This window comes from Limanda limanda, chromosome 6, assembly GCF_963576545.1.
Source record: "Limanda limanda chromosome 6, fLimLim1.1, whole genome shotgun sequence".
Classification (NCBI taxonomy): Eukaryota; Metazoa; Chordata; class Actinopteri; order Pleuronectiformes; family Pleuronectidae; genus Limanda; species Limanda limanda.
This window is the reverse complement of record NC_083641.1, coordinates 16,638,727-16,660,349: the sequence shown is the minus strand read 5'-3', so window position 1 is coordinate 16,660,349 and position 21,623 is coordinate 16,638,727. Positions and strand designations below refer to the sequence as shown.

The 21,623-nt window shown below is 42.6% G+C and overlaps 1 protein-coding gene across 1 annotated transcript in view; it reads left to right on the top strand.

Moving 5' to 3' along the window:
* The window catches only part of grik4 (glutamate receptor, ionotropic, kainate 4), a 154,274-nt gene that overhangs the window by 106,380 nt on the left and 26,271 nt on the right, over nt 1-21,623 (top strand). Inside the window, exons 9-10 of the mRNA XM_061073199.1 lie at nt 925-1,029; nt 20,045-20,152. Of these exons, the coding sequence (XP_060929182.1) occupies nt 925-1,029; nt 20,045-20,152 (213 nt within the window). The remainder of the gene's footprint in view (nt 1-924; nt 1,030-20,044; nt 20,153-21,623) is intronic.

The window sequence follows — 21,623 nt, the reverse complement described above, 5'->3', positions numbered from 1 at the left end:
GTCTGTCTGTCTGTCTGTCTGTCTGTCTATCTATCTATATATATATATATATCCATCTATCTATTGTCGTTTAGCAATAGTCCTGGAAAGTGTATGAATGCATGTCAATGGGTAAACATGGCTTCTATTGTAATGCACTTTGAGTCATTGATAAGACTATTAGAGCAGAAAATAAATACAGTCCCTTTACTAGTTGAAAGATTTTCATTAGTGAGTCTGAGAGGTGTTGGTAGGTGTAGTTTCATACAGTTAGATGGATATAAATTCATAAATATCACTAAGAAAGTGTGAAAAATCTAAAACTTCAAATGCATTTTGGGAGATCCTTATGAAGAAACAGAGGGAAATCAGCGACTTTTCTGACTCTCTTTTTTCAACAGCAAGGAAATAGCATTAATTAGACGATGTCAGACAGCCAAACATTACTGCTTCACTTTCTACATGTTAATTGGATGTTCCTGCGCCTAGATACTGTCAATGACAACAGATAATAATGTGTAGGCTGCACTCTCATCTTCTTTAAAGATATACTCCCCATCGACTAGGTCACTTTATCTTGACTCTTTATTACTGATCATATACTGAGAGACAATGGAGGAGGAGAGATAAAGATGAGCTCTCAGTGAATGAAATGGCCTTTCCTATGACGATGAAATAGCCGTGAATAATTGGGCGATCAAAATACTTGTGCGTGATGTACGTTCGATATCAGATGTGACTAATGGCTCGCCTATTTTATAGTATATTGAAGAAATAGCTGTGTGTTCGTAATATTGTTCTAAATTAGACACAAGACAGGTAGTGATCCAGTCATGCTGATGTAGCCTCCAGTCATATCCATAATAGGCGCTGTGGGCTGAGAGGGAAGCAGGCGAGAATCTGTGGCCACGTCTTTCAACTCGTTGCTGTCTCTGTGTTGGACAGGTAGAGTTGGAAGGTCTAACGGGCCACATTGAATTCAACAGCAAAGGCCAGCGGTCCAACTACTCCCTGAGGATCATGCAGAACAGCAAGGACGGCCTGAGGCAGGTAAAGTAACTCCCCGTCGTACAAACCCCCGATGTAGGTGTTATCTATCTCCAAACTCATCACACCACCATGGATTCGGCAACATCAGCAAAGCTTAGCTGCCACATAAAGTTCATTTGATTGCTTCAAAAGAATTTACATATAAATAGTCTGGTATTTTTTGAAGTGGCCCACGCAGATTGTTCGATTTTCTCTTTAGATAGACACTGGCCATAATAAAACTGTTATTGCTGAACACATAGCTCTCCCACAGCAGTACAGTCGTATTTGTGGCAGGGATGCAACGTAAACTGAAACCTACAGGACGGGGGGGCCTTGGGGATATTTATCCACATTATCCCAAATGTCAAGGTGCCAGAGGACAAATGTAAAAGTAGCAAATGATGAGGATTCTTTTAATCACACCGGCTGCTTCGATTTTGTTGGGTTGAAAATGGGCAGTACCGTGGTGGGTGGCATTTATGATGTCACAAAAACGCACCAATAGGAATTATAAAAGTTCAAACAAGTCATTCCGCCCAAACAGATGCTACAAAATGAACAGGAGAGTGGAGCCATCAGTAAAACGTTTTGTCCACGCCCACATCGTGATGACAGGATAAGCTGTCACTCACCAAGTCCACCCATACGTCAGTTTTCTGTCTAGAACTGTTTCCCAATTCAGGAGCCTCATCATTTCGGAGGCTGCATTTGATGACAGTGTTGTTGTTGTCATGACGTCACATTTCGTTGATAAGGCAGTGAAGAATCCAACATGTGAATCCCTCCTAGTCCAACTCATCCCAGGATTCTGTATGTGCATTAATGAACTAGCTATGCAGGTAGCAAAGCTAAAGTAAATGCAGTCGCTCAAAACAGCTAACAACGGTTAATAGGAAATCCTTTATGGGCTAGACTTTCTTATATGGACTCAGTCTTAGTCTACTTGGTGTATAGAGGCCACGCCCTTCAAAGGATGCAAACCCTGAATGGGGACACAACTCCAGTTAGAAAACACCTGTATGAATGTGCTGTAGGTGTGAAGAGGCTTTACTTGTCATGAAGTCAAAGTTTGGTTTCAGACAAAAACAGCTGAAGATTCACAACATCGTTTACATTCATCTCTCGTAAGCCTTACTTTCACTTGGCAAGTCTTTCTGCCACAGGGTACGAAATCTACATGGAACATTTCGGCTTGATTTGCAGCACAAAGAAAGTTCATCCGCCTTTACGCAATTAAAAAAATGAAAAACCAAGCGAAGGCAAAGAGGGAGAGGGAGAGAAACCAAGGTAAAACATGAGTCAACCACAGATGGGTGTTCACTCGATGGAGAACGCTCCGGGGAGGGTTCCAAACTGACATTTGGTTTTCATTAATTCTCCCAGATCAGTGAGTTACATGACCTGCCTACTTATTAACACAACCCAGTCTTTTACTTTGGATTTATCAAAGCACTGCTGTAGTTTTTGTTGCAACACAATATTCTACTGTTCTCTTTTACTTTCAGAGGGTTTTTCTACCACCTGGAAACACTATCTTCAGAAAAGCGGTTGGGCAGGGCGGGGGGGGGGGGGGTGTCTTAAATCGTGTTGATTCCTCTTTGAAGGGGAAAATAAGAATCTTTACAGAAAATCCATTTCGATGGAAACAAAAGTCCACGGCTGTCGGCTTCGGTTCCGTTCCTTTTATTGCTGGTTTTTACGGATAGGTCTGTAACTTAAGATAAATATGAGCTCCACACGCGAGATTGTGATTCTTTATGGAACAAAGAATCGCAGTAGTAATATTTTTACTATGCCAACATTTTAGTGATATGTTTCACAAAATGAATATATCAGCAGGGATTTATGGGTGGCACTGATCAATACTAGTAGAGACCTCAGTGGATGCTGTTATTTCCAGCTTCCTACACAAACAGTCTTGTTTTGCTACTTTTGTCAGTTTCTTTTAGTGGAGATACAACACACACACACACACACACCACCAGACCACCACCACGCATCAAGTCTACCCCCTGAACTACCCTGCACAATCTGTGAAACTGGTCTCCCCTGACATTTATTTGCCTTAGTTTCACATCAGGGGACACAGCTTCAAATTATTTTTACAATTTTCAAGGATTAGAAAGAGTAAAAGTAGTTAATAATAAAATGTAAGTAACAACAGGTTTTGAACCGCTAAGAGTACCATGCGTTAATGAATGGATGGTCATGTTCTTTAGGGGATGGTGACATCACTGCAGAGGTTTTCAGTAGTATTTCATGTCAAGGATGCACAAATTGTCAAGCGTTAGACTTCAGATATTCCTTTTTTTTTAGAACGCCTGTCTGTTTGTTTCGATTCTGTGTGATGTTTAAATCTCATAATTAACCGTCATCAGTAATAATGTCTAAATACAGAAACGACTTTCATTGAAGTTCTGTATGTATTTCTGAGAACCCCCTGATGCAAAAGCAGTTAAAAGGAATCGAGCGAGGCAGGTAGACACATTGGGAACATTGCCTCAAATCACTGGCTCTTTGAGCAAAGTGATTACCCAACACTCTCCCATCTATCAACAGCATCTCCAAACGCTCCAGTGGAGCTGAAACGCCACCAGCAGTAAAAATCGGAAGTTGATCTCCCAGGCTTAAAAAAAAAAAAGTATATACGTTGTAGGACAGTGATTGCTGGAAGGCGAGAAGGTTTCAAATGTAAACATCAGCCCGAAAGTGACGCTTCTGATTGAGGTGTAGTTAAAGATGTTGTTGCATTTACTTTTATGGTAATAGCTGTATAACGCTGGATTGTCAAATATTTCAAGAGATAAAATCTTTTCTACACTGATATCACAGCCTGTGCAATATCCAGTAATTGAGCTTGAATAAGATTGTATTGGTGAATCAAGAGTTAGGGGAAAATGTAAAAAGTGGAAGTGCATATGGATGACTTGTATAAATGCAAAATATTCCTTGTGTTTTTCTCCCTGCCTTATTTAAAGAAGTAGCAATTTATTGTGCTAACACAGATATTTCCACTTTGTATGTAACATAGACTGTACATATGTCTTGATCGCCCCTCGGTGGCTGGCTGCAGTATAGGTCATGAAAACCAAATCCTCCATGTTACTCTATGGGACATGATCAAGCTAAAAAATCTAAATACATGTTGTGGTATGTATGGTTTTATTTAGATATAAAAATGGAGTGCACCTTTATCCGTGGGACCTCGAAATTACGACGTCATCTACCTTTCCGTCAGATGCGCAACATGCTGGGATTCTAGATACATTTCTTAATAGAGGGAGGAAGAGGAGACGCGTCATCCATCGTTATATATTATCTAGATTCTATGGTATGTAACAGTAACACTTGTGCATCGGGTCAGTTTTGCCCAGTAAAAAATATATTGCTGAGAGTTTTGAGCATGGATTCATCAATCATCCTTTAGTGATTATATTACATATTGATATTTGCTCATTTAAGCACTGTAAAATCCAAACAACAGTAAAATCTCTGTAGAGAGAACCATTTGCCTAGACATTTTCTCAAACCTTTCCCGAGAATGTGGCCGTGCTTTGCAGAGCGCACATCTAATCTGGTTTGTTCACTCGAGTTGAATGCAAGACTGATGGGAGACACAATAGGCCGGCGCTCTGTGCATCAGGGGTTTTGTGGCCGCTGGATGCTCCTCTACATTCTCACATAGACACATATGCCCCTTTGGTTTTGTCCAACTAATCTGAGTACAGTGGTTATTCCTCTTTTTCCACTTCCCCTCATTGTCTCTGCTTCTTTCTCACTGTCTTTCAGTCCCTGCAATGAAAGGATTACACCTATCGGCTGGCATCTGTTCTTATGATGAGTGTCCCACAATGACTGAATAGCACAGACTGTTCCAAAAGCCATTGTTTTTACACTCAGTCACTGATACTGTCTGCTAGTCGTGCACGGCTTGCTCCTGAAACTCTGCTTTCCATATATGCCAGACCTCAATATTTCATATTTCATTTTAAGGCCCAGTGCTCGATGTAAAGCGATAACTGTTATCCCTCAAGTTCATGCTTTTTCAAGGTGCCGTACCAAACCGTGCACAGTATTTCCCCTGGAAAATACCTGTCTTTCACCCTGACAGTTATGGTGTGCATTTCCCTGCAGGTCTGAGTGTTGTGTTTTTCTGGCTTTGCAGCATTATGTATGCAGTGATGACAGATAAGTTATTAACTTATCAATAATACAACTGTCACCACCCTGCCGAAGAAGATGCCGTGTGCTTTCTTATCTACAGCATTTGAAGTAGTTGTTTTTGTATTGTGACTTAGACAAGACGCAGACAGACGGTACAGAGAGGAAGAACTGGATCTCGTTCCTCTTGTTTAGAACATCTGATCATTTCAGTTGGGACGATCTCTATGTAGGAGCTGAGTTTCATCCTGATTGTGAGAAAAAATTCGACCTGCAACCTGTAGAAGAGGCCCATCTGCTTTTATTAACCTTGTCTGAGCTTCCCTGTATCCCATCTTCATACTGGAACTGCGCCAGTGAGGAAGGAGGATAATGCTATCAGGCCTAATGTGATGATTTCAACCAGAAGTATTATAAAGCAGCCCTGCCAGTTATGGTGTGCATTTCCCTGCAGCCCTGAGTGTTGTGTTTTTCTGGCTTTGCAGCATTATGTATGCAGCGATGACAGATAAGTTATTAACTTATCAATAATACAACTGTCACCACCCTGCTGCAGGAGATAGCGCGTGCTTTCTTATCTACAGCATTTTAAGTAGTTGTTTTTGCATTGTGACATAGACAAGACACAGACAGACGGTACAGAGAGGAGGAACTGGAGATCGTTCCTCTTGTTAAGAACATCTGATCATTTCAGTTGGGACGATCTCTATGTAGGAGCATAGTTTCATCCTGATTGTGAGAAAAAACTCTGCCTGCAACCTGTAAAAGAGACTGACGGGGGCCAATCTGCTTTTATTAACCTTGTCTGAGCTTCCCCGTATCCCATCTTCTTACTGGAACTGGGCCAGTGCGGCAGGAGGATAATGCTATCAGGCCTAATGTGATGATTTCAACCAGAAGTATTATAAAGCAGCCCTGCCAGTTATGTTAATGGGGGGAAGCAAGGTGTGAGACGGGGGACGGGATTGGGGGTGTTGTTTGTTTTGTCGACTAACGCCTCCCACACGCTGTTTGGTTGGGTCTGCTTCAGTCATGCAGACATTGGAGGTGCCAGGGCCTTGGCAGAGATAAGGAACGTGGCTCTTAGCCCCCCCCCCCCCCACACACACACACACACACCTATATGCAGAGTTAAAGCCGAATGTCTGCACATCAGCACATGACAACTTGATACTTAGGTCTTTTGTTCGGTTTAAATAGTAGAGTAGTTCCAAAGTCTACAACCCCCTCACTCTGTCTCGCCCATAAATGTACATCTTTCAGTTACAAGGGAACTTAAAAAGATTTCCAACACTTTCCAGACGCAACCACCAATCTCTAATTCTCCAGCCCACCTCCTCTTTGTCTCCCCAGTCGGTGCCCACCATCCTCTCATCTCACACCCGGTGGCTGCGTTATAGATCAGCTCACACCTGTGACCATCGGCTCCTTGGGGGTTCACACTCTACAGCCAATATCAATCACAAATTGAATTTCTCTAGCAGGCATTTTCACACATGCACACACGCACGCACGCACACACACACACATCACACTCTCCGTTTTATCTATCTATCCGTTCATCTGTCCGTCTAGTTAGGCAGCATCATGGGGTGTTTTCTGAATTACTTTATAACCTAATGGGTAATGAGCACCAGTTACTGGATGTGCTTTGCCTTTGCGTCTTTGATGCAGCTCCAATTAGCATATTAATTACTGCGCTGAGGATTTGGAGAATGTCATCCATCCTTCATTTTGAAATCAAACCTCCAAATCTGTGGTCGGCGGTAACAGTCTTCACTGGTCTTGTGCCCACTGGTTCAAGACTCTTCAGCAAGGACCAAGTGAAAACAAAGATCAACCAATTTACGTTTACAGACCCTGTTAACTGCTGCAGAGTTTTGATCATACATCCATTCCATTCAGGGATTTTCTAAAAAATTGGATTGCAAAGGTTTTTTGGGATTCAAGCTCGTTTTGACCACACGTTTTGGCAAAAAAACAAAGCACACATTAATTATGACAAACTTTCCTTATTAAAAATTCTAAATGGATAAAATGATGAGGTGAAGGAATTTTATATAAAAATGTTCAAAGGTCAGTGTCACTGTGACACACCGTACCTTTTATTTTATTCCCAACTTTTATTTAATTCCTTCAATGTTTTCCTTTATTAATATATATTATATGAACCTATTTATCTATTATATATTAATTATCGTCGTTGACAGTGAGAGGCGAGGTCACCAGTGTTTCACAGGACTAACATATAGAGACAAAGAACCATTTACACCATATTCACCTCTACTATGCTAATCTGAATGTGTTTTGATTGTGGCAGGAAGCACTCAGACATAGAGAGTACATGCAAACTCCACACAGGAAGACCTTCACCACCATGCTGCCCACACACTATATAATCTGAAAATTATACATTTAGTAATCCAGTAACGCTATTTATAAACCAAACAACCAGTAATCACTTTAAACTTGAAAACTATTTCAGATGACAGCTTGGTTGGCCTACCTTATCTCCAGAGTATATGTGGCTTCATTATGTAATAATCTTTATTTGTTCAGTGTTGGCAGTCAGAGTCATTTCCCCAGCTGCTCCTGTGCTGACAGCCAGGTAGGCCAATGATGATGGTGTGAGAAGTTGGCATGGCATTGCCCACGCTCTGGCCGAGGCACCACTGGCACCTCTCACCTACAACCATCCACAGAGTGGGGCAGGTGGAGGGAGAGAGACAGCGTGGGAGAGAGAGAGGGGAGGAAAAGGGTGATGACGGAAGAGGACAAGAAGATGACAGGGAGAAAGCAAACAAGAAGGGAGCGTGTGAGTGAAAAATAGGAGACAAAGTCAAGAGGTGAAGTTGATGCTATAAAAATGGAAACACATGTAATAACAGCTGGGGATCCTTTGTGTTGGACCTGTACTAGCTGTTCGCCAACACCTAATCCTGAAGGCATTAACATTGACCTTTACCCAGATTTCTTCTTGGAATGACTAATCATATTATTTTAAGAGAATTGACGGTAATCCCCTATATCCTTCTGCTGCGTCCCCTCACAAGCCACGGTAATGAACTAGATAAAGGAGCCTAATACCGAGAGCCATGGTTGGATTGTGTGTGCAAATGTGAACATGTTTCTGAGTATGTATCCTCCAGATGGCGCGAGCACCAGGGGTACACTATAAAACAGTAAATGAATCTGGATATATACAAATGACTAATATAACTCAACCTGTTCCTCCAAACACAAACACAGAGCTTTCAAACCCTTGGTGCTCGAATGGATTAAAGTGTGTGGAGTGGATCAGGAGCACATGAGAGCTGTTGTCACTTTATTGTGATACTGGCCTGTGGAAGCTGTAAGACCACCGACTGATCCAGCTGACGACCTGTGTGTGTGTGTGTGCATGTGTGTGGGCATGCAATGGGTTTGGTGCCAGCCCCCCCACTGCCTGCTTCTTGGCTGTGCACTCAAAACAACCCCACTGCCATCTTTGCATGTTGAGCGGAGGCACAAGCCTTTTCCAAAAACAAACACGCCGCAGCCTGGCAGCCAACTGCACCATAGCACACACCACACTGACAGAGCAGTCCAGCCGCTCTCCAGCCCCCTGGCCTTCCACGACTGGCCCTCATTTTCTGCATGGAGCTCGCTGACAGCAGAACGCCTGTTAATTGGAGGAAGATATAAAACGAGTAATTGCAGTTTGGGGGCAGGCAAGCTGTTGTCTGCTGTGTGAGGGTACAGACGAGTGGATGCCATGGAAGCAGTGTCTGTGTATCTGTGGATGTGCATGCTGCGTGTACATGTGTTCCTCTTTGCTGGGGATTGGTGACCTGCAAACCAATTCCTGGAGAGAAGAGCGTCACTAATTAAGTTTTATGATGGAGGCACAGCACAGTAAAGAAACCGCCAGAGAGAGAGAGTCAGAGAGGAGAGGGAAACAACAGAAAAAGAGAGAAATATTTGGAGTGACGGAGTCAGTTGGAGGGGTTGGAAAAAAGGCGGTGGAGCCGGGAGTGAGTCACCAGCAGGACACGCCGGCCAGAAGTGGAAAGAGGCTAAAGGCCAACGGCAGCGTGTCTCAAGGCAAATTGTTCTTATCATCAAATCCACAGGTTCTTTTCAAAAAGTCGATGCTCGAGAATAGATTTGGCTCCGACAGTCTAGCACATTCATAATGTGTTCTTATGAAGTTTGCAATATTGACTGGCTATAAAACAAATGTCAAAGAAGTGTGACGTGGATTTGAGGTATTATTTTAGTGACCGGGACGTACCTCTGATGCTTTAGTTGTCCCTGAAGCTGCACAAATTCTCTCACTGTGTTTAATGCCATCTTCAGATTCCGCTCCCCTAATCCCATCAACATAACTTTAAAATGTGCTTTTTTGCCCCCATTCCTTCCACTGTAGTAATATAAATTCCTCCCCGGGCAAATGCACCAGCTGCCTAGTACAGCCACGGGCAGATTTACTAAAATAGAAAGCGAGTGTCACAACTCATTCTTTTTTAACAGGGTAGATTCCATTAAGAGTGAATTCCCTGAACACAAAGCACTGATTAGGTTTCCAGCTCATGTAGAGAATAGTCTAGTCATGCTCAGCACCGCAATCAAATTCATTCTGGTTATTTTGCCTCATTTCCTGCAGTATATTACATTCGGTAGAAGCCACAGCTTAAACCATTTGTTCATCCAATGTAAATAAGCAGGATCCTTGCTTCTACTATCTGTTCTATAACCTTGGATATTAATCTTTTTAATGGGGTCTTCCGCCCACATTCGAGTCCCATGTTCTTCCTTTCTGTGCCTTTCTATGACCCCTAGTAAATCTTAATGAAGAGCTCCTCAATAAACTGTTAAATTATCCAGACCTGTGCTGGTACATCCTTTCCAATTTCCAGAATTATCATGTGAACATTTATAACCAGATTGCTTTTTATGCCTCAGCGCTGGCGACAGCTGTGGCCACAGACATGTTTTTTTTTCGGGTTGTGCGTCTGTCCCATTCTCACAAATGCATTATCTCAGGAGGAGATTTCTTCCAATTTGGCACAAACGTCCACTTGGACTCTCAGATTAGCTGGTGGTCAAAAAGGATAAATTGCTGATGATGTGATGACATTTCATATCCGCGAGTGCAACGTGACTACTTGCCGGAGACAGACAGCGGTGAGGCTGTAATTCTATTTGTTTTTTAATAAACTTTATTCCCCATGTGTCCTCTTGTCAAGGTCCTCAGAATAGGAACATTGGGGGTGAAGGGAGAGGAGAGCGTTGTTATCCTCCTGTGCTCACCTGTATCTGAGGGAAAGCTGAGCACCTGGAATACAGGCGCACTCGCACGTACACACTGCACCGGCACCACTTTGGTTAGCATGGAATGATTGGAGCGTTTTACACACAACTCCTTCCAGCGGAATGGGCTTGTTCAATTTCCCTCTCTTTTCTATTGGATTTATTTATTTCCTGTCAGCGTTGCCCCTGTGTTTATTACGGCAATCTGCTTTTACCTTACCCTCCCCTTCCCAATGCCCCCACCTCGTCTGTGAGAGCACTATTACTCCAGCAGTTCCCGTGGCTGTGGATGCAAATTCACTCAATTCATTTTTTTTTTGTCCGCTGCTGCAATGTGAGGGAAGGAGGGAAGGCAAGGATAGGCACAGCGAGGTAAGGGCGGGGGGGAAATATAAGGGGATGAGAGGTGTGGGAAGGTGCACAGCGGGCTGACTGATTCAAGACTGCCTCCGCCCTTTTTCCTTCCCTTGAAGGACATTATCACAGGAGCCGGGTGTAGCTTGGCGCATCAAGACAGGGCTTGGATCTCTTTCTCTGCCTCAGGCTCCAGCAGAGATGAGTACATCTTAACCAGGTCTGATAGACATACAGGGGCTAATGCGCAAGTGCTGCTGCTTGAGCTACTGATACGAAGGTTAGAGCGGGTTTGGAGACTGAGGCGGCCCCCGTGATCTCGTCCAGCTGTGCAGTTTAAACATGTTTGAGTTTGTGTGTTTGTGTGTGTGTCTGACTCAGTGAATCACAGTCAGTCAGACGGATAGACAAAATCGATATAAGATAGTATCTGTCTGTAAAAGCTGTGTGATAGCAAACAACAATCACAACTGTTAAACCACGAGAGTTGACAGTTTTATGAGTAAAAAAATTACATACATTTCTGGTTCTGGGAATCGAGTTTTGCCCGGACTCATTACATATGTACGTATATATCGGGGTCAGAACTTAATGGGCTCTCCGGGTGGAATTCTCTTGCAAAATTCATGAAATGCCTGTGAAATTTGAACGTGTGAAAAAAGAAAAAAGGCCCTTGGAGGAACCCAATCTAGTCGTCAAGGAGGGAAGTGTACAGCACTGACTATTTGAGGGCAAAGGCTTGAATGGAAACCTGCAATTTGCCAGCAGGGTGGAAGAAAATTGTACTGCTATAAATTCAGTGTTTATTTGCCAGTATGCAATGCAGCTGTATTTTTTCACAGTTAAATAATGTTTTACTTGACAAGTTGCAGAGCAGCGCAGCTCAAGGGGGTAAAAAAGTCAGCTGGAAAGAAGAATTCTTCTCTCTCAAGGTTTTTATATATTCATGTATCATTTTATAGAATTTGTTATTCATTGCAAGTCGAACCCCAATGATTGTATTCAAAAGCGCATCAGAACTGAGCGTTACGTTGAGGTCCTGTCGTCAGTATTCTGCTGCCGTAGATGCCGTGTGTTTATGTTCATTTGTGTGTGAAGTTAATGTTTCAAGCCACTGAAACGGCAGCAGGTTGCTGCAGCGTGTCAGACCACATTAGCTTCCAAAGATCATCCATTAAACAGGGCCTCTCTTGCACCTTGTTAATGTGCCTTTTTTATTCCCCTCAATTTCTGTACATTTGATTGTGAAGATGCTATGCACTTTTCCAGGAGAGAATTTAGACTTTTGGATCAAGTTCCTTGAAGCCTTGATTTAAAAGATGAAGACAGCATTGTCTTTTTTATGAAGTCCTCACAGAACATTTTGCTTTTATATCGTATATAAAACATTTGTATCTATATATTACCATGTAAACCTTTTGTGTAGAAAAAAGTTTCCTGATGTGGTCTAAAGTGTAGTTAAAGCACACATGCCCTCTCGCTCTTGTCGGTAATGCTCAGTCGCACAGCCATAGATTGTTTTATGAGTGGCGTTGTCTCCTCCAGTTTATTGCTCACAAAGCTGTCTGACTTATAAAATAAATGTCCTGAGTGCAGACAGTCCTGGAGGTCAGGGAGGCTATGAAAATAAGCAACTTCTTTTGCAAGCAAAACTCAAGTCACTTTTATTAGATTTCTTCTCGTTTCAATTTTATTCCACTTTCTGGAATCTGGACGAATGCTAATCACAAGTCATAAATGTGATTTAATGTATTGGTTCTGAAGTATGGTTAGAGCGCCTGACCTCATGTGAATAGAGTTGATTCTGATTGTAAGGCTTTGTACAGCGTGTATGCATAAATCAGCTGATGCTATTTGACAAAGATGTGTTTTTTTCCCTCAGACTGAGACACATAGTCATTTTTAGCGAAGATGTATCACTGGTGGAGGATGTGTCGGCTGCATGATACGGCTGTTGATTTGAATGTATGAGACTCGGAGAAGGATGTGCAGCATTGTTTACAAATCACATTAGTTGTCTTTTGACATTTCCTCCCCCATGATGTTTTCGTGTTGCACTTCTATTTTTTCCTGCATCTGGACTGAAATTTATCGCGTTTGGAGGAAATTGTAATCTGGTCAAAGACGAGGTTTGATGCAACTGCTTCATCCTGAACCCACATCAGTGCTACACATGTTTAAGGCAGTGTGGGTGTGTCGCACAAACCTTGATGAATTGCAACCAATCACGTTGTATGAGATCAAATAAGAAATTAATGCAACCCTCCTTGATCATCAACCCGCTGCTCAGGGTTACCGTCCCTGCGCCGATGCTTTGACCACATATTGAAATTCATGTTGAATTTGTTGACGCACAGACTCACATCCCTAGTCAACACACACCGGCATCCTCTGTGTGTCTCCAGCTCTCTCCTTTGTGTGGTCTCTCGGAGACATACAGCAGTCCCCTTTCCTCTTTTGTTTTCCTCAGTTTGCACTTTGCAGGCTGGAGATGGGGAATAGATCAAAAGCAGAATGGATGAGCTGTTCTGCAAGAGCCCCCAGTCTTAGCGGATTTCAAGGCTGGGTGAGACTGCGTATCTGTTGCTTGGCTGGGTGGGTGTGTGTGTGTTTGAGTGTGTGTATGTGTGTCGTATGCCTGTACATGCAAATGTATGTGTATGTGCCCTAGTGCCTCTGTGCCTTTGTGCCTGCAAGTTTGCCTCAGTGTCTCTGTTTCTATCTGTCTGCATAATGAACAGAATTCTACCAAAACTCCCAATATAATGTAAAGTAAGCCTTTGGTAGCTACAGAACAAGATGTAACCTAATAGGTATTCATTTATTTATTTCACTAGGCAACTTAAAAATGTGATAATGAGGCAACAATGTAAACAAACAAACCCAAATAACACCATGCTCCTACACAAAGCCTCTAAATGAACCCACTCCATCCCATAAGGAGCCAAGTAGGAGATTAGTGCTGCTCTCTGAAAGTAGACCCCTCAGTCAATTGAGATCCATTTAAGCATTCATTATTTTTCAGTCAAAGTGCAGTGCACTTTTGGGGACATTTTGGTTCCCAGAAATGGCTACAGAGTGAGATCTCCTCAACTATTTAGTTGGTCAATCTTCCTCTTGTTGTTGACGAGATTCTGCTCTTCTGCGACATGACTCTTCTCTGATTTTAGTTTGTACTACAGAGAAATTGAATGTCCGAAATTTGACTTTTTTTAATATGATGAATATGGACGCCACCACTTAAAGGTGAAAATGAATTTGATGCTGGGGCCAGCTGGCAATTTATGTAATTGGCGACAGTCTAACACCAGTAACAACTACTGCCATGGTAACCCTTGGGAATTTGCAGCTCACAGAATTGTCTTTCTTTTGTTTACCGTAATATCCAATTCAATGACCACAAATATGTTTCTGATCTGCCGCTAGCATAGTACACACCATTAGCTTGGATGGCTTGTTTACTCTGTGCAGTCACCTTGAACATCCCACTGAAATCCGTTCAGAAATCCAGCACTCTAATAAACATAATGCAAATGGAACGAAGGCACAATTCAGATTGAACAAATCTGATACTGACGAAATAGTCAGGCGGATACAACCCTAATGATTATAAGAACTCCCAGAATTATTTTGTTTGGTTTTAAGCACTATATATTCTTGAAGTTGAGCCTCTGAGATTTACTCTACCTAGAAAGCAGGCGTTTGTGCTTGGACAGTCTGGTGTTGTCCATCTGCACAGTCATTTTATAGCGTCTGTAAGTATGTCATATTATCATGTCATACGAGCATGACCCTGTTATATTTTAGCACTTCACATCACGTATCTATAATACACTGTCAGGCGGGGGTTGAATAGCAGGAAATGGAGAGATCATGATTATTACACATTCGTAAAGTCTTGGTCTGTCCCGAGTGTTTAGTGTTTAGGACATTAACTCGGTCGCCACACAGGAGATGAAGACATTCGGTCTGTCAGCAGTGGACAGAATGAGGCGGGACTGTGACTGCAAGGTCATACGAGCTTGTTGTCCGCTCAACAGGGGAAGCGGCACTCGGAGAACACGCAGCGCTGCTTTGAAGATTCGCTCTGACAGTCGAAAAGACCTTCTCTTCAACCCGGAGCTTGTGTCTCATTCCGACGATTAAACAGGCAATGCCTTTATTCACCATAATGCCAAATAATGAGTGTGCTGCCTTGCATTAAACAAAAGAAGAATAGAAAGAAGTGGAAGCTTTACTGGTCTCTCCGGAAACGCAGTGGCCCAGGCCTGCAGTCTTTGCCCCAAAGAATATCATATTTAAACGACAAAGACGTGGATTTGGCGTTTTCAAACCAGTGCTGATTACTGCGCCTGATGCTTGGTGATGCTGGTTGCAATACAATAATGATATTATATTGGCAATAACTTAAATTATAATTTTCTACATTGAAATGGGAAGGCTTACCACCCAGCTGAAAACATACTAATGTTAGATGCACAAGTGTAAAAAAAAAAGGAAATCATGATCAAATATAGGGAGACTCCAACAAAGCAGATGTCGACAGTATGTCAGACAGAATTAGTTTGTGTGCTCCTCAAATTGCAATGTATAAACCAAAACTGAATCAAATGTATAAGGTGACAAGGACATGAATCTGGTGGAGACCTTGGTCTGAACTTTCTCCTTGCGTTCTGTAATGAAACAGGAAAGTCCGCAAATCTTGGGCAACGGCAGACAGACAATGGATGTGGGCTTAGACTCTGTGGTCCATTCCCTGTTCATAGTTTACAGTCTGACTCAAATATTTCCTCACAGACAGAGCTCATTTTTGTAGGTGTTCTATGTCCAGACAGCATTTTGGCTAATCTCTATTAACAGCTCTCTGCATATGCATGTGAAAAGCCCGAAAGCTAAATCATTTGGGTCCTCGGTTCGGCCTCTTTTGATCTCCACGGGGACTGTTTACCTGCCTCCTCAAACGTGATTGGTCAGAACCAGCACACGTCTGGCGCCAAAGTCGTGTCCCTCTCCTACAGATTTTGCATAACAGAATCTGAAATGAATAAATGCGTAACCAGGTCTATGTGTTCCTTCCATCAGCACTCCAGTCACAGCTTTCCCCCACTCCTCTCTTTACTGAATGGCAGTGCCAACCACCTCCACCACCACCTGTGTTTGTCTAGCCCCTGAAGTTTGCCTGTGGCGCCAACCTGATTAGTCTCTTTTCTGCTGATAATGAGTAATACCAGAGAGAGCTTCTGTGAGAAGTTCTCAAATTTTTCCCACTCACTATTCCGTAGAGAAAACATGCTCGTCGGCTCCACACAAACAAACACTAGTACAATGACTTTGCCTGTCATTTGAACAATGGGATCATTGTGAGGCGGAGTGGGAGCTCTCTAAATTTAACTGTCCTCTGTTTAGTTCTTAACCACACTCCAGCTGCTGATTCAACAAGTGGTAATGTCCCCTGGTGGGTGAAAACTACATTAAGTTCAGCATATTTCTCCCAAAATTTTAAGTAGCACAATGTTGTCATGGGATCAATAAAAGTCCATCTTCAGGGGCCCATGGGGATATTTTCCTTCTCCGATACCAACAGCCGAATACAGGTACACATCCAGGTATACACCGAGAGGTACACACACACACACACACACACACACACACACACACACACACACACACACACACACACACACACACACACACACACACACACACATTTTGACTCAGACTCATTTGCACCGCCGTGACACCTGAATGCTTCAGCCCGGCTCTAAGTGCACCGTATGAGATTATGTTTGATAATGGCAGCCATTGCTTCCCTCACACACGATGGATGTGTCTGTCACAGTGCAGTCTTGCCACACACTATTGGACACGGCATTTTTTTTGACAGGATAGTCAGCCAATCCTGTCGCTTCGCTGAGCAGCCGCCGTAATCTTTTCCTTGTGCTGTAATTCCAGGTTGAAGAATGAACCCTGAGTAATCCTTCACTGGGTAGCCTCTCTCTCTCTCTCTCTCTCTCTCTCTCTCTCTCTCTCTCTCTCTCTCTCTCTCTCTCTCTCTCTCTCTCTCTCTCTCTCTCTCTCTCTCTCTCTCTCTCTCTCTCTCTCTCTCTCTCTCTCTCTCTCTCTCTCTCTCTCTCTCTCTCTCTCTCTCTCTCTCTTTCCTCATTCTCTCCCTCTTTTTTTCATTTCGTACTTGCATAAACTCTCTCTCTCTAACTTTTCTCCGTCTCCTTCTCTTGTTCTCTGCTTCTCTTATGTTCTCCCTCCCTAGTTGGCTGCTCCTCATACTTTCTCATTGATTTCTTGCCATTTGCAGACTTCACCACACCTACTCAGTAAGTGATTGACATTCCCCTGCATCTTTCTATTTCTCTTTCAGCCTTTCCCTTTTGCTCCACTCCTAGCCCCCTCTCTATCTTGTTATGCCATATTCTTTCTACTTGGCTCCCCGTTTCTCAGTAAAATAAATAGAGCACAGTACTCGTTTGAATCTTGTTTCCTAGATTCTCCTTTTGCACAGCACGCTAGTTATTTATTCTAATCGCAGTGTAAATATCAGATAAATGGCACTGCAAATGAGAATCGTCCAGTTCCAGCTTATTATATTGTTGTACACAAACACAGCCTGGTGTATGGCAATATGCAGCTTCCTCTCTCTATGATAAAAGCTTATGAAGCTAATAGATTCTTGGGTTGTGCAGTGTGCATAATGAGATTTTTTTGCAATGGCTCAATACGGGTGCTTCACCAGGATTAATGCCATGGTTATGCTTCCCTTCACTTTAGTGTTTGCACAACTTGCAAAATTATTTAAAACTGTGTTTCAAGGGAAAAAATGTCACAGTGTGTGTGCTCCTGAGAAAGATATTCATCTTCATTTCTCCTGGTCGAAGAGAGAGAAGCAACTCTCTCCCCACAGAGAGTTGACGCCCCGGCCACCAAAGAGCCAGTTCCTCCCCCGCCGGCTTCAGCTTCCTCTCCCCTCCTGCACCCAGCCGCCTCATCTCCCTCCTTGTTAGTGGGCAGGAGTCACCGTGCAACCTCGTCCCATTACCCTCTCAGTCACCCCCACACTCAGACCTTTGGTTACACCTGCTGAGCCACAGACTTCCTCCTCCCGCCACCTCTACAGGCTCCGACAACTGATTGTGTGCGCTGATTGCCGAACACCATATTTCACCGATCCCTTTTTCTGATCGTGCTACAGCGCGATTGCATTTTCTCCCTTTCTCTGTATCTTGCCACCATCATCACCAGAGAGTGTGCGATGTGTTGTGCAGGGTGTTTGGGTAGGTGTAGACAATTTGTGCGAGCAAGGTGATGTTTCTGCCAACAGGTACAGCAGAGGAAATGGAAGGCAAAATCTTTTTGATCACACACTCAAAGGAAAGCTTTGATTCTGCGAGCTCTCTCCTCTTTTCCTGTTTTGTATCATAGCATCAGAATTGTAAACCGTATTGGGAGCGTGGTTAAACTGCCTCCAAACGAAGGCTCTGATCGACATGAATGGTTTGAAACCTCTTGAGAGTTCTGACAATTTAGCCTTGAAACAGTCTATAATCAATCCTGGAGAGCTTTGTTTGACGTAGCTTTTTTCTTTTCTTTTTTTTAATCGGACTTCAAGAGCTTATTCAACAGTTCATCTTCTCTGACTCTATATGATGTTCCCTATGATTTGCCTGCACGTAATCAGAGAATACGCTAACAAAGTATCAAGGATAAATTATATTCTTTCATTTCTCCTCCTTTATAATATACATGGTGCAGGGAGGTTGATGAATATAATAAGGTGTATTATTTCCTCCTCTCAGAGGTGGTAACGTTTACATAATAAAATAGAATACAGAGTGTTAATGATTAAATGCTGAATGTTTTGAGTAATGAACATTTTATTTCTCAGTGGGGATCATTTCTCTGTGCAACTTTAATTAAGTGTTGAAAGTGCTGCTCCGTTTCCATAGCAAAAAGTCAGTATATGTTCTAAGTTGGAGTGCAGTGTGCCTGATGACACCATGAGTTCTAAAAATACTTCACATATATTAACCCTGAACGGGAGATAAATTGAATCAGGGAAGATTACACGAACTATACTTTTCACGTCGTCTTGACCTTGATTTATCTACAGTTTATCTACAGTGCCAACACATAGAGCAATTTTTCTGTATATTATTGACATTGAAATTGTCGCTAATTTGCATTGGCTTTATAAATGAAATCATAGCTTGTCAAACTACCACGATAAGGAAAAGAAAATTGCTTTGCTGACAGTTGCCCCTTTTTCGTGTCACCAAGTCTTTCCAGCAAAGGTGTGTCGCAGGATTGCAGATTTTTTTTCCTAACCATTAGAGGAGCTGTGTAAATCCTTCAAGGTCAGAGCGTACAAATCACCAAGGAGTTGTTTCCCCCCTGTCAATGCCATCATGTTAAAATGAAGGTGAATGTGTATTTCACGTTTACTCGTGTTATCATCATCATGGATTCGAGGTTTTGACAGATTCGGATAAATGAATGAAACAGGAGGTGGCAGAGATGACTGAGAGGGGCTGGGAGGACAGACACCGTGTGAGGTGGTGGTGTGAATCCCCCGCTCAGCTGTAATGAGAATGAGAATGTGGCTCCGTGCCACAGGATTTGCCGGTAATTGGTTTAATGAATGCATTCTGTTGCCTCTGATTGAACACATGCCCTGTGTTCACTCCTCAAGGAGCCGCACACATGTTGTCCTTCTCTCCTCCTCCAGTCTTGCTAAGTTTCGCTGTCACCTTGTGTCACAGCGTGGCGACGTGTCCACTGTTTCCTGTTTGTCCTACACTGTCTCAAGTGAAGGTCAACCTGATTCTTCTGTAGAGGATAGGAAGGCAATTAGAACCAGATTGTTTATATTGGCCTTTCTTAGGTGATTGCTTATATATACACTGTTGCTTATAAGTGTGTGTATGTTTGTGTGGTCTAGGTATTACTTGTCTTGTGGGGACCAAAAACCTGATTACAAAGTCATATTATGGGGACTTGTCTTACATCTGGGGACAAAAGGCTGCAGTAATGTAAATCATTTAAATTTTGAATTGAAGAAATATTTTAAGGTTAGGGTAATGTTATATCTAGGTTAAGATTAGGGTTAGGGTTTGAAGCAAACAGTAGTTAGAGTAAATCTCCAGGAAATTAATGGAAGTCAATAAAACGTCCTCTAAAGCAATTTGTGTGTGTGTGTCATGTGCTCTGCTTGCAGATCGGCCTGTGGCACTCTGAAGATGGACTGTCCATGGTGAAAAAGCTTCCATCAATCAATGTGACAGACACCCTCTTCAACACCACTCTTACCATCACGACAATATTGGTAAGTGCTGTATATTGGTAGGTTCCACAGTATGCACACACAGAGACGCACACATCAACAGTACAGTCCATTCTTGGCTGGCATTCTGCGGCTGACAGACGATTACCATATCAAAACCCGATTTTGTGTTTCCAGATCCAAACTCGGTCCTCTAGGGATCAGAGGAACTGATGCCGCGCGATTGTTTTGCTCTGAGTACTTCAGATGAGAGCACATCACAGTGCATCAGCGGGAGCTAATAATTCACCATGTCAGCCATTCTCAGCCTCTGTTGTAAATATAGATCCAGTGAGCGCGGGTCTCACCACCCTCACCGTGGAACCTGTTACAACAGATGCTGTTTTTAGGCAATGTCCTTAATCACTTGCTATGTTAATGATCCAAAATCTATGAATTGTTAAAGGCTTATAAAATATAAAACACGTTCCTTTCCTGAACGAAAGCTTTGTTTAAGCTGCTGCAGCACACGGCAAATACATTTGTTATCTGAATCATTGATTACTTAAACACATGGTAATTGTTGAAATGCTCCTGCACTGAAATACATTACAGAACAAATGGCCAAACTCATTTTAAGAGTACTAATCTTAAACTCAATTTAAAGGTTACATTGGAAGATAGTTTGACAAGAGCAGACATTCACGTGTCTGAAGCAGCCTCTCATTCTTGTATTAATGGGAAAGGCCATAGAGATTCAGTATGCAGCTCTGGATTTGAAGGAGGTTCTGAATGCTGGCTGCGTCCCACTGCCTTCCCCTTCTCTCCACAAGAGTTATCTTCGTTTTGCATGTTCCTGTCGTCTCAAAATATTGAATTGTAAATAAGGTTTGGGGATAATAGTACAGTCTCTCTTGAAATCATTAATGTTGTTGCACTCAGTTTTCCATAACAAAGGAGATGAGGGTTGGGGGAGAATATCAGATGATCATTCAGATTCAAAGTTTGCGGACACTTAGCTGATTGCTGCATGGAGTGGGCGTGTGTGTTGGATTGTTCCTTTAACATAACGACACACTGACCTCTGCAATCTGCAAAAGCAATACAAATGCAGTAGTATGGTTCGAATGAGCTCCAACAGACCCTCAAGGAAATAGTGATATGTCATGGATGTCATATAGAAAATGCAGTGCACATTTTGCTGGATCACATGATCATGGAACCCATGTCCCAGTTATAGAAATTAAGTTGTTACTGAAAGCATGTGCAAGTACAAAATAAATGATTTGAGATTCATGATCTTTACGGTCAAAAGTACAATCGTGTGGGAAACTTTAGCAGGGAAGCTTTGTAACAGCAAAGAATAACACATCTAAATAAGTAAAAAAAGACAGATCCCTAATAATAATAATGGTAATGTAAGGTTACAGAATAGGATAACCTGGGTATTTACAAAATCATGTACAATTATACTCAGTATACGAAGATAGCTCCTAAATGGTGGAATGAGCTCCCACTCGACATCCGGACATCT